This window comes from Carcharhinus amblyrhynchos, chromosome 6, assembly GCF_965287045.1.
Source record: "Carcharhinus amblyrhynchos chromosome 6, sCarAmb.v2.hapA, whole genome shotgun sequence".
In the NCBI taxonomy this organism is placed as follows: domain Eukaryota; kingdom Metazoa; phylum Chordata; class Chondrichthyes; order Carcharhiniformes; family Carcharhinidae; genus Carcharhinus; species Carcharhinus amblyrhynchos.
The window spans coordinates 91,214,584-91,229,212 of NC_137329.1; the positions used below are offsets into that span (position 1 = coordinate 91,214,584).

Consider the following 14,629-nt stretch of genomic DNA (forward strand, 5'->3'; position numbering starts at 1 on the left):
CCATTTGGGGAAGGGATGAGTTGTATTGGGACTAGCCAGGGAAACTGAATACAGAAAACAAAAGAAGGGAATCAGGATCGAGGGAATATTTACAAACTAAAGTTGTTGAACTCAGTGTTGAGTTCAGAAGGCTGTAACATGCCTAATCAGTAGCTGAGGTGTAGTTATTCCAGTGTACATTGAGCTTCACTGGAGCATTGTAGCAGAACAAGGATGGAGGTGTGGGTATGAGAGCATGAGGCTGAGTTGAAATGGGAGATCTCCTGTAACTTTTGTCCCCCACCCCTTCCAACAGATACTGAGACCTACCACCAATGGGCAGTGCAAGGGTGCCCAGTGGTTAGTACCTGGGTGCCAGGCTAGCAGTGCCATGTGCCAGGTGAGCAGTGCTAGGCTGGCACTGTCCAGCCTAGCATTGAAGCCCGTTGGGGCTTCAATAGCCTCCATTCCCACCGATGAGGCCATCACGTCTGGTCCATGTTGGTGGGGACCAAACATCATCCTGGCCAATGAAGACGTCGACTGGTGAGCAGATAACGGCAAGTAAAGCCAGAAAGTAGCATCCAGGACTCACTATTACATTTAAATGAAGTATTGAATATTGAAATCGGCTTTGTGCTCTTTATGGCACAAAGCCAGTTTCACTTGCAAAACATCATGAGAGGTGAAAAACTAGGTGCAAACCCGATTTTCCATTTCTCTCCCAATCTTATCGGCTCGCCACACTGATCAATTGACAGGATGAGTCATTAAGATCACCCGCTATGTAATTGCTGCTTCTAGAGTTTAATTTCCTTCCCAATAAAAATAATTATACTCTTTTTTCATCCTTGAATAGTCTATGAAAACCACTTTTAAATTATCCATTTTTTTAAAAAATATTTAAATGCTACATGGCCCATTGTGTATGCATCAGTGGAAAAACTAGCCATTCAGCCTAACTCCATTTAATTCATAGCCCTGTAGATAAAGGAAGTGCTCACCCAGCCACCTTTTGACAAATTTAGGGCTTCTGCCTCTACTACCCATTTGGGCAGTGAGTTCCAGACCCCTACCACTGTCTGGGTAAAAATGTTTTTCCTCATATTCCCTCTGATCTTTTTACCAATCACTTTAATTCTATGCCCCCTAGTCTCTGCTAAGGTAAATAGGTCTTTCCACTCTGTCCAAGTTAGTTGTGATATTAAACATCTCAATCAAATCTCCTCTCTGCTCCCAGTCTATCCAATCTTTCCTCATAGTTGCATTTTTCCAGCCCTGGCAATATCCTTTCAAATCTTCTCAATACCCTCTCTAATAAAATTACACCATTTCTATGAGATGACCAGGACTACACACAGTCCCCCAAATTGTGGCCTAACTGATAATTTATACCAGGGTTTCAGAAATGTTCCAGCCACAGAACCCTTTTAGTCTTAGAGGTCATAGAAGGTTACAGCATGGAAACAGGCCCTTTGCCATAATTTGTCCAAGCCGCCCTTTTTTTAAACCACTAAGCTAATCCCAATTGCCTGCGTATGGCGCATATCCCTGTATACCAATCTTATCCATGTAACTGTCTAAATGCTTTTGCATTCAAGGCTAAATGCCTTGAAAGAGTACTGAAGGAATCCCTGAGAAACCTGATTATTGTGTTGAAGAGCCACATCACAAATAAAATTTTTATTTTCATGCAATAGGTTCAAACATACAAAAACCTAATTTCTAGAAGTCTACAAAAATTATGAGAGGCATAGATAAGGTGGATAGGCTTTTTAACCAAGATGGAAAGATCCACTACAAGAGGGCACAGGTTTAAGGTGAGGGGGGTAAGTTTAAGGAAGACATGCGGGTAAGGTTTTTCACACAGAGGGTGGTGGACGCTTGGTACGTACTGCCATTGGAGGTAGTGGAAGCAATGTTTAAGGCATATTTTGATAGACACATGAACAGGTGACGAACAGAGGGATAGAAATTGCGTATTGACGCAGGTTTAATGGACCGTAGGGCCCGTTCCTGTGTTATATTGCTCTTTGTTCTCCTTTCTATTTCTTATATGTATAGGTTTACTGTGATTAAGAAGGTTTCTTATTAAAAATGTACAAAGGTCTTATTGTTTTGTAATTTTTATTGGGAGGAATGTTGCTGCTCCTTTGGTTCAGATAGGGAGAGTGCTGCTGGAATGCTGGCTTCTCATATGGAACGCACACACACACACACACACACACACACACACACACACTGTCATCCCTCACACACACTCACTGTCATCTCACACACAGTCGCTCACTCATCTTATACATATTCACTTTTCTCACACACATACACACTCACTCATCTCACACACTCACTCTCCTCTCGCTCGCACACACACACTCACTCATTCTCTTCCTCTCTTGCAGGCTCCACTTTCCCATTCTCACAGGGCCTGCTCTCACGATCACTCCTCTGTGCTCACCCTGATCGATACAATTTGAATTTGGGCTGTTTTCAACTCATCTATTCAGCACAAAACTCAAATTGTAACAATCAATCTGGCCTCCCACAGAACCCCTGGGAGGTTCCAGGTTCTGTGGAACCCAATGTGGGGATCCCTCATTTATATATAATTAACCTCCCTATTCTTATATTCTATACCTTGACTAATAAATGAAAGGAGTCCATTTGCTTTTTTAACCATCTGGTCAACCCGTCCTGCTACCTTCAGGAACCTGTGGACATTCACTGCAATGTTCCATGTTTCCTCTATACCTCTCTTTTGACTTGTTTGACCTGAATGCATCACCTGACACTTCTCTAGGTAGGATTTCATTTGCCACTTTTTTGTTCATCAAACCACTTCATTGACATTTTCCTGCAATCTACAGCTATCCTTCTGACAATTGATTACGCAGCCAATTTTTGCAAACTTCCTGATAATGCTCCCCACATTTTGACCAAATCATTATTAATATAGAGGACCTAGTACTTAACCCAAACCTAAACCCCTCTGGAAACAACCTTCCAATCACAGAAGAAAATCTACAATTACTCCCTTTGTTTCTGGCCACTGAGCAACTTTTATATCTAGCTTGCTGCGTTCCCTTGGATCCCATTAGCTTTTAATTTTTTTTAAACAGTCTGTCATGTGGGATCTTGTCAGAAGTATTTAGGAATGTTGAGAAATACAATGATCTTCTTTTTGCCCTTTTGGGCAGAAACAGCAACTGTCGGCTTTCTCACAACTATGCCTCTCCACAGTTAGAGAAAAAAAATCCAGTGTCCCAAGGCTGCTCTTGTGTATCTCTGAGTAACTGACTCAGAAGCAACTTGAAACAACGTGAATATCTGCACTGTTGGTGCAGGTTGCAGCAGGAAAGAATGTTACTAAAATCCTGAAGAGAAATAAAAAATATTGATGTATCTTGGGAAGTAAGGTATAAGTTTTGCAAATTTATAACTATATCTATTTTCTATTAATAGAGGCCAATATATTTTGTACAAAGATGGGGATGTAAATCAGCCACTGATAAGAGAACGGAAATGGGAGAATAGTGAATTCAACTTTGATAATGTCCCCTCTGCTATGATGGCTCTTTTTACTGTCTCAACTTTTGAAGGATGGCCACAGTAAGTACAACAGTGTCAATGTGTGTTAGGAGATTCAAAATCAACAATTTCAGTTATATAGAACCTTTAATGTCTAAATCATCTCACGGCGATGACTGAAGTATGATGACTGAAAAATTAGCCTTTGTCATATAGTTGTCAGTAAAATCGATACAATTTAAGACTAAGCACTTCATTATAATTTAACCTGGGTGGTAGGCAACTGACAGTGTCAGATTAAGGGTCCTTTATATATTCTTCCACTTTTACTATCTTTGATGAATGCAAGGAATATTTTGTTTACCCTCTCAAGAAAGAATTTCAAAATGACCCCAATTATATATTGGATAAACTTCTTTCAAAATTTTAAGTGTAGATCTTCTTCTTTGGGGTCTCTGTTCAACTGGCCAATAGTGATGCATCTAGTGGTGCACCTGACTAATCGAGGCCAAGAACATCAAAAGTCCTCTTTTTTCCTGTGCAGTTGACAGAGGCTCCACCACTTGGCTGCGTTTGTAAAATTCCCAACAATCCGGTGTAACCCAATGTATCCAAATTCTTGGCTAAGTGGCTCTTTTGGTACTCTCATGCTGGAATTGTGGTAAGACCACATCAGAAGATCTGTGGATTTTTGATTCTGGCATTACTGTCTAGTCCAGCAAAGGTTATTTATTGTTTGAAAATTAAGTAAATCATACGTCAAAATAAAATTTAGATTTTTTTTATCCTGGCCATTGAAGCCCCCCAGATGGCTTGGTGAGATTATCACTGGATTGGTAATCCAGAAACCTAGGGAACCCAGGTTTGAACATAGAACATAGAACACTACAGCACAAACAGGCCCTTCGACCCACAAGTTGCGCCGATCACATCTATACCTAGCAAGCCATAGAACTATCTGTAACTCCCAATGCCGTTAGGTCCCATATACTCATCCAGAAGTCTTTTAAAAGACCCCAGCGAGTTCGCCTCTACCACCACCAACGGCAGCCGATTCCACTCACTCACCACCCTCTGAGTGAAAAACTTACCCCTAACATCTCCTCTGTACTTGCTTCCCAGCACCTTAAACCTGCGTCCTCTCGTAGCAACCATTTCAGCCCTGGGAAGTAGCCTCCGAGAATCCACCCTATCTATTCCTCTCAACATTTTATAAACCTCTATCAGGTCGCCTCTCAACCTTTGTCTCTCCAGGGAGAAGAGACCTAGCTCCCTCAACCTATCTTCATAAGGCATGCCTCCCAATCCAGGCAACATCCTTGTGAATCTCCTCTGCACCCTGTCAATAGCTTCCACATCCTTCCTGTTGTGAGGCGACCAGAACTGCGCACAGTACTCCAAGTGGGGTCTGACAAGGGTCTTATAAAGTTGCAGCATTACCTCCCGACTCCTAAACTCAATCCCTCGATTAATGAAGGCCAGTACACCATACACCTTCTTGTCCACATCCTCCACCTGCGAGGCCGATTTAAGAGTCCTGTGGACGCGGACCCCAAGATCCTTCTGCTCTTCAACCCAGCTAAGAGTCCTACCCTTGATATTGTACTCTTGCATCCTGTTGGTCCTGCCAAAATGGACCACTACACATTTATCCACATTGAAGTCCATCTGCCACTTCTCCACCCAGTCTTGCATACTATCTATGTCACGCTGCAACTTCTGACATCCCTCCAGACTATCCACAACACCACCAACCTTCGTATCGTCAGCAAACTTACTAACCCATCCCTCCACTTCCTCATCCAGGTCATTTATGAAAATGACAAACAGCAAGGGTCCTAGAACAGATCCCTGGGGCACCCCACTGGTGACTGACCTCCATGAAGAAAAAGACCCATCCACAACCACTCTCTGCCTTCTGCAGGCAAGCCAGTTCTGGATCCACAAGGCCAAAGCCCCTTGGATACCATGCCCTCTCACCTTCTCAAGAAGTCTTGCATGGGGGACCTTATCAAACGCCCTGCTGAAGTCCATGTAAACTACGTCCACCGCTCTTCCTTCGTCAATGTGTTCAGTCACATTTTCAAAGAACTCAACTAGGCTCGTAAGGCACGACCTGCCCTTGACAAAGCCGTGCTGACTATTCTTGATCATTCTAAATGCTCATAAATCTTGTCCCTCAGAATCCTCTCCAACAACTTACCAACCACTGAGGTCAGACTCACCGTTCGGTAATTTCCCGGGCTATTCCTGATCCCTTTCTTGAAAATAGGAACCACATCCGCAATCCTCCAGAACCTCTCCTGTTTCCATCGACAATGCAAAGATCATTGCCAGGGGCTCTGCAATCACTTCCCTCACCTCCCACAGTAACCTGGGGTACATCCCATCTGGTCCCGGCGACTTATCTATCTTGATAGAACTTAAAAGTTCCAACACATCCTCTTTCTTAATATCCACGTACTCAGTCTTTTCACTCTGCCGCAAACCTGTAGTACAACCTCCCAGATCACTTTCCACCGTGAATATCGAGGCAAAGTACTCATCAAGCACCTCTACCATTTCTTCCGGTTCCACACAGACTTTTCCCCCTTCACCTTTTATTGGTCCTATCCCTTCTTTTCTCATCCTTTTACTCTTCACATATTTGTAGAACGCCTTGGGATTCTCCTTAATTATACCCGCCAAGGCCTTCTCATGTCCCCTTCTGGCTCTTCTAATTTCCTTTTTAAGCTCCTTTCTACAAGCCTTATATTCCTCTAGATCCTTAACATCTCTTAGCTCTCTGAACCTTTTATACGCCTTTCTTTTCTTCCTGACCAGGTTCACCACAACCTTCGTGCACCACGGCTCCCGCAACCTACCAAAACCTCCTAGTCTCATCGGAACATTGTTGTGCAAAGCTCCAATCAAACATTCCTTGAAAATCTGCCACCTTCCTTCAGTACTTTTCCCCCAGAACACCTCCTTCCAGTTTACTCGTCCAACTGGCTGCCTGATGTCTTCATATTTCCCCTTACTCCAGACAAACACCTTCCTAGCCTGCCTGATCCTATCTCTTTCCAATGCTATCATGAAGGAGATAGAATTATGATCTCCATCCCCATGCTGTCCCACCAAGAGATCCGTCACTTGTCCTGGTTCATTAGCCAGCACCAGGTCAAGTACAGCCTCTCCTCTCCTCTCCACGTGGCTTATCTACGTGCTGTGTCAGGAAACCCTCCTGAACACACCTAACAAACTCCTCCCCATCCAAACCCCTTACCCTAGGGATATTCCAGTCGATGTTTGGGAAATTAAAGTCTCCCATCACGACAACTCTGTTATTACTACATCTCTCTAGGATCTGTTTCCCTGTCACTATTGGGTGGCCTATAGAAGACACCCAGCAAAGTTATTGACCCTTTGCTGTTCCTAACTTCCACCCACAGAGACTCCGTAGACAGTCCCTCCACTGCATCCACCTTCTCTGCAGCCATGGCACTGTCCCTGATCAACAGTGCCACTCCGCCACCTCTTTTGCCCCCCTCCCTGTCCTTCCTGAAGCATCTGAATCCTGGCAGCTGAAGTACCCAGTCCTGTCCTTGGGACATCCATGTCTCTGTAATGGCCACCACATCACATCCCCCAGCAGCAATCCACGCCCTAAGCTCATCTACTTTGTTCACTACACTCCTGGCGTTAAAATAGACACATCTCAGACCCTCAGTCTGGGCACTTCCCTTCTCCATTACCCGTCTAACCTCCCTCTCATACTGTCTACAGTCCTTCTCTACCTGGGAGCTAACCTCCTCACTCTCAGTCTCCTCATCTCTATTCCCTCCTCCCCACCTTTCTAGTTTAAAGCCCCCCCAGTAGCCCTAGCCAATCTTCCCACCAAGATATTGGTCCCCCTGGGATTCAAGTGCCACCCGTCTTTACTGAACAGGTCACACCTGCCCCTAAAGAGGTCCCAATGAATCCCACCATGGATGGTTAAATTTAAATTCAGTAAAAATTTGGAATTACAATGAAACCATTGTTGTAGTCAATTGTTCACCCATCCTTTAGGGAAAGAAATTTGCCATCTTTACCTGGTCTGGTCTACATATGTCTCCAGATCCACTGCAATGTGGTTGACTCTTAACTACCACTCGGTTTGAGGGCATTTAGGGATGGACAACAAATGCTTGCCTTGCCAGTGATGCCCATTCCCCAGAAAAGAATGAAGAAGAAAAAAAACCTTCTCCTGTCTTATTCATGCAGGTTGCTTTATCGAGCCATTGATTCTCATACAGAAGATGCTGGTCCAATTTACAACTACAGAGTGGAAATATCTATCTTCTTCATCATCTATATCATCGTTATTGCCTTCTTCATGATGAATATTTTTGTAGGTTTCGTCATTGTCACATTTCAGGAACAGGGGGAGCAGGAATACAAAAACTGTGAACTGGACAAAAATCAGGTGAATAAGAAGCTTGATGGATAAAGTAGAGTCGATGTTATATATATATCATCTGAAATAAATAGTGTGAGCGATTACACTTCAGAAAGTATATCAATAAATAGATCCTTTGGCAGCTGCTAATGCATGGCATAAACTGATAAAAAATATTTTGTGACCACTGTTTAGCTATTTCAGATAAATGTGTTACTCATGCAAATGGGCATCAGTGGTAGATGATGGCTTCTGCAATGTCAAGCATCCCAAACCAGCAAAAGCAGAGGTTGGAGGCAATTCACTGATTTGAAATTACAGTATCTGATCTGGATGATGGATAGTAATGATCTCTGCTCTGAAACATAAAAGTCAGAATGTTAATAATGATAAACAGGATGACCCATGGTAATTTGGCCACTACCTAAACTCATTTTGTCCCCACAATTACCTTTAACCTTCTGCATTGGCAGGGAGAGAACATGCAGCGAGATTACTTTTGTTCTGTTCTAGCAAAGAACAACACAGACATGATGGGCATGTTAATATAAACTTAATTTCAATATAGACAAGTGTGTGGCGCTGCCATTTCCTTAGAAAAATAAGCAGACCACGTACTTTTTGGAAAATACAGTAAGAATCTAAATGGAGTAGAGGAGCAAATGGACCTAAAAATGTACAATCACAAATAATTAATATTAACAATGCAAGTTAACAAGATTATAAAAAATGCTAATAAATCATTCTGGTTCATTTCTCAAGGAAAATAATTGAAAGACACAAAAGTTTGGGTACAAATTTGACTTGGGCAGTTCTATATTGGTCATCTATTATACACCTTGTTGTCTATTCAGCTACTTTAATGTCAATTAAAGTGAATATCAGGTGGATATATAAGAGGCTGCCAATAAGATTCAGTCTGTTTTGTGCTACCACCCAAAAATAATTTGTCTCTCGTTTTGTTAAATTATTATAGAGCCTTTGTTAGACCACACTAAGAGTCAAATAAAGGGCCAGGGTATTACGGGCCTATTGGGAATGGCTTGAAGGCAGCAGCAGCAGTAGTGGTGGTGGAAGATATCAGACCAGAAGCCCAACATCTTAAAAGTAGACAAATTGCCAGGCCTGGATTAATTCCATTCCAAGATGCCGTGGGAGGAGAAACAGGAAATTGTAGGGGCTCTCACTCAAATTTTTATTTCTTCTCTGTCCACGGCCTAAATGCTGTAGGATGGCTAATTAGTTCTAATTTTCCAGAAGGGTGGTAGAGATGAATCAGAAAATTATAGACTGGTGAGTCTCATTTCAGTATTAAGGAATCTGTTGGGGAAATTTCTGAAGGAGAGAATTAATCTCTATTTAGGTTAATTAGGGATAGTCAATGTGACTTTGTCAGAAGGTAGTCATGCCTGACAAGTTTGGTAGAATTTTTTGAAAATGTATTTGTGTGTGTGGATGAGGGAAGTGCAGTTGATGTAGTTACATGGATTTTTGTAAAGCCTTTGACAAGATCCCATATGGGGGATTAATTAAGAAAGTTGAAGCTCATGGAATTCAGGAAAACTTGGTGAAATTGATCTGAAACTGGCTTAGTAATAGGACACAATGGGTGGTGTTAGAAGGCTGATTGAGTGACTGAAGGCTGGTGTCTAGTGACATACCACAAGATTCAGTACTGGGTCCCTTATTGTTTGTTATGCACGTAAATTATATAGATGATAACAATAAGCAAGTTTGCAGATGAAATCAAGATGGTTAGGGTGGTTTGTAATGAAGAAGAAGGTCATCGGTTACAGGAAGATATAGATGGGTTGGTCAGGTGGACAAATCGGTGGCATAGAGTCATAGAGGTTTACAGCATGGAAACAGGCCCTTCAGCCCAGCATGTCCATGCATCCTTTTTCTTAAAACCCCTAAACTAACCCTAAATGCCTGCATTTGGCCCATATCCCTCTATATCCATTGTACCCAAGTAACTATCTAAATGCTTTTTAAAAGATAAAATTGTACCGGCCTCTACTACCTCTGGCAGCATGTTCCAGACACACACCACCCTCTGTGTGAAAAAGTTGCCCCTCTGGACACTTTTGTATCTCTCCCCTCTTACATTAAACCTATGCTCTCTAGATTTAGACTCCCCTACCTTTAGGAAAAGATATTGACTATCTACCTTGTCAATGCTCCTCATTATTTTATAGACCTCTAAAAAGGTCACCCCTCAGCCTCCTATGCTCTAGAGAAAAAAGTCCCAGTCTATTCAGCCTCTCCTTATAACTCAATCCATCAAGGCCCGGTAACATCCTAGTAAATCTTTTCTGCACTCTTTCTAGTTTAATAATATCTTTTCTATAATAGAGTGACTAGAATTGCACACAGTATTCCAAGTGTGGCCTTACCAATGTCTTGTACAACTTTAACGAGATGTCCCAACTCCTGTATTCAATGTTCCGATCGATGAAACCAAGCATGCCAAATGCATTCTTCACCACTGTGTCCACATGTGACTCCACTTTCAAGGAGCTATGAACATGCACCCCTAGATCTCTTTGTTCTGTAACTTTCCCCAACGCCTTACCATTAACTGAGTAAGTCCTGCCCTGGTTCAATCTACCAAAATGCGTTACCTCACATTTGTCTAAATTAAACTCCATCTGCCATTCATCAGCCCACTGGCCCAATTGATCAAGATCCCACTGCAACTGAAGATAACCTTCCTCACTGTCCACCATGCCACCAATCTTGGTGTCATTTGCAAAACTTACTAACCATGCCCCTTATATTTTCATCCAAATCATTAATATAAATGACAAATAACAGTGAGCCTAGCACTGATCCCTGAGGCACACCACTGGTCACAGGCCTCCAGTTTGAAAAACAACTCTCTACAACCACCCTCTGGCTTCTGTCAAGAAATCAACTTTGTATCCAAAGATACCTCACCCTGGATCCCGTGAGATTTAACTTTAAGCCACAACCTACCATGCGGTACCTTGTCAAAGGCCTTGTTAAATTCCACGTAGACAACATCAACTGCACTGCCCTCATCTACATCCTTGGTTACCCCTTCACAAAACTCAATTAAGTTTGTGATACATAATTTTCCACTCACAAAGCCATTGCCGACTGTCCCTCATCAGTCCTTGCATCTTTAAATGCCTGTAGATCCTGTCTCTCAAAATACCTTCCAACAATTTACCCACCACAGATGTGAGACTCACTGGCCTGTAGTTCCCAGGCTTTTCCCTGCAGCTGTTTTTAAACAAAGGCACAACATTTGTCATTCTCCAATCTTCACGCACCTCACCCATGACTATCGATGATTCAAATATCTCAGCTAGGGGACCCGCAATTTCCTCCTTAGCCTCCCACAACATCCTGGGATATACCTTATCAGGTCCCGCAGATTTATCTACCTTGATGCACTTTAAGACTTTCAGCACCTCCTTCTCTGTAATATGTACATTCCTCAAGACATCACTATTTATTTCCCCAATTTCCCTAACATCCATGCTTTTCTCAACAGTAAATACTGATGAGAAATATTGATTTAGGATCTCAGCCATCTCTTGTGGATCCGCACATTAATGACCTTGTTGATCCTTAAGAGGCCCTACTCTCTCCCTTGTTATGTATTTGTGAAAGCTCTTTGGATTCTCGTTTGCCTTATCTGCCAAAACAATTTCATGTCCCCTTTTTGCCCTCCTGATTTCTCTCTTAACTCTACTCCTACACCCCCTATACTCTTCAAGGGATTCACTTGATCCCAGCTGCCTATGCATGTCATGTACCTCTCTTCTTCTTGACCAAGGCCTCAATATCCCAAATCATCCAGGATTCCCAACTTCTGCCAGCCTTGCCCTTCACTCTAAGAGGAATGTGTTTATCCTGAACCCTGGTTAACACACTTTTGAAAGCATGCCACTTACCAGATGTCCCTTTTCCTTCCAACAAACTCCCCCAATTAACTTTTGAAAGTTCCTGCCTGATACCATCAAAATTGGCCTTGCCCCAATTTAGAATATTAATTTTTGGGACAGACCTATCATTCTCCATACCTATCTCAACAGAATTATGGTCACTGGTCCCAAAGTGATCCCTCACTAACATTTTCGTCACCTGCCCTTCCTTATTTCCCAAGAGGGGCCAAGTTTTGCCCCCTCCCTAGTTGGGCCATCCACATACTGAATGATAAATTCCTCCTGAATACAGTCAACAAATTTCTCTCCATCCGACCCTCTAATACTATGGCTGTCCCAGTCAATCTTGGGAAAATTAAAATCTCCGACTATTACCACTCTATTTTTCTTGGAGCTATCTATAATCTCCTTACATATTTGCTCCTCAATTTCCCGCTGACTATTCAGGGGCCTGTAGTGCAACTCTATCAATGTGGTATTTAACCCTGATAGGTGTGAGGTGATGCACTTTTGAAGAAATAACAAAACAAGGGAGTATTTAATGATTGGCATGACACCAGGCAGCTCAGAAGAACAGATTGATCTTAGGGTACTTATTCACAGAACCCTGAAGGCACCAGAGCAGGTGAATAGAGTAATTAAGAGGGCAAATGGGACACTTGCTTTTATCAGTCATGGCATAAAGTATAAGAGCAAGGAGGTAATGTTGGTGCTGTACAGAATGTTGGTTAGCCCACAGCTGGAGTACAGTGTGCAGTTTGGTCAACTCACTATAGGAAAGATGTGATTGCACTAGGGGGGGTACAGAGGAGATTGGCCAGGATGTTGCCTGGGATGGAGCTTTTGAGCTATAAGGAGGGACTAGATAGGCTTGGATTATTTTCTCTAGAACAGAGACGGCTGAGGGGGAACATGATTGAGGTGTATAAGATTATAAGGAGTATGGACAGAGAGAACAGGGAGTGGCTGTTCCCCTTAGTTGTGGGGTCAATCATGAGGGCAAACAGTTTTAGGTTAAGGGACGGGAGATTCAGTGGGGATTTGAGAAAACATTTTTCAGGCAGAGGGTTGTAGGAATTTGGAATGCACTGCCTGGGATGTCTAAAACCTTACAACCTTTAAAAGGTATTTATTTGGATGAGCAAATATAATATTCAAGGAATTGGGACAAGTGCTGGAAAATGGGATTAGCACGATTTCAGTGCTAGCTATTGTCAGTGCAGACTCGATGAGCTGAAGGGCCTTCTCTCCACTGGACTACTTTATGATCTTCAAGTTGTTTCCACATTTTCCCAACGGCAACAACATGATGTGAGGATATCACACATGGATGAAATGGGAAGTAATTAAGGCAATTAATTGGCCAATTGTGAACAATTTTATAAGATTCCTCAATTTTGCAGATGGCAGTGGGTAACCAGGGAACTTTTAACCCTAAAAGTAAGCAGAATGTAAATGGGAGCTCAGTTTTGGCATTATCCAGCAGCCATTATGAGAGTCAGTGTGTGATGCCAGGTAGCAGTAAGCAACACCAAATGAAGATAGGATAAGATGCTAGCACTATGGGGGCATACCACCTAGTGGGACATTGGCACTTAAGCAGAAGAAATGGGCAGAGGAATTAGCAATTTGGATAAAACGCCTTGCAAATTGGGAGAAGCCACCTGCTGTGGACACCTGTTGAAGAGCAGCACAGCAAGCAAGAGAGGTTCAGGCAAAGAAAAATTAACAACTTCTGGACTAACAAAAGAGCCTGCCTTAGGGTGGGAACACAGGTGAACGGCATAGAGAAGTACATGACCAATGTACTTCTCAGTGCAGGAGAAGCTACCATACAGAGAGGGTCCACCGTCCAAGGCATAAGAAACACAATGCTTTACATTTTGAGAATATATTCACCATGAACCCTAAATGCAGCTAGTTGTTGTTCTTAAATTTCTTATATGTGTTCCTACGTGGTGTTCCCCGTCACTTGCAACTCAGGTGGAGGCAGACTACTGACTTTGCTATCCTCATGTTGAGATTATTTTGAGAGCTATCTTGTGGCTGCTTGAGGCCGGGAGGGCCCTGGCATGCTGAGCAGTTCCTGCACAGATGCAGAACCCTCCTCTGTTGTTGCGGTTACTTGAAGCACTGCTGACAGTAACAGCTGAGGAAGAGCTGCTGTACAGAGCAGGACTTTCCTGAGGGGAGCCCTCAGATGCAGAAGGTTAACACTCTTCCTTCTAAGACATCTTTGTATTCCCCTTTGACCTCAGGTGCACAAGGACCTAGTGAAGGCATCAAGCATATAGTTCCCTCTCATCTTACTACTACTGCATAGAGATCATGGACAAGGTGATGGCATGTAGATCTCTTGAATTTCTAACATCTACTGAATGGTCTAGTAGATCTATCTATTCATGAGAATCTCTAATCTCTACACGTAGGAAGCCAATCACACACCCAGAAACCTGGCATAGGTAGATTCCTCCATTGTTCACGCATGGATTAACGTAGATTCTGGAAGGTTTGTCAGATGTTCGTTTATCTCATGCTACAGTTGCAAAATTTGTGATGTTGCTAACAATACATCATCAGCCTGGTGCTCAGGACTGCCCTGGCCTCTACCAGTCCTCCAACTGTCAGTGAACATAGCTGTCAAGACCTTTGCCAGTGCTCAGGGGCATTTGTGCTATGCTCACCAGGTTTTATCGCTGAATCTAAGTGCAAGTGGATACCTACCAAACTCCACATCCTCAATGGTCAGTCCCCATGTCTCCTCACTGTTAATTGGCAGGCTAGC

General features: G+C 42.9%; 1 protein-coding gene across 1 annotated transcript in view; it reads left to right on the top strand.

Moving 5' to 3' along the window:
* Positions 1 to 14,629, top strand: part of cacna1c (calcium channel, voltage-dependent, L type, alpha 1C subunit) — a 1,035,639-nt gene that overhangs the window by 781,986 nt on the left and 239,024 nt on the right. The window contains exons 26-27 of the mRNA XM_080190924.1: positions 3,442 to 3,588; positions 7,753 to 7,954. Of these exons, the coding sequence (XP_080047050.1) occupies positions 3,442 to 3,588; positions 7,753 to 7,954 (349 nt within the window). The remainder of the gene's footprint in view (positions 1 to 3,441; positions 3,589 to 7,752; positions 7,955 to 14,629) is intronic.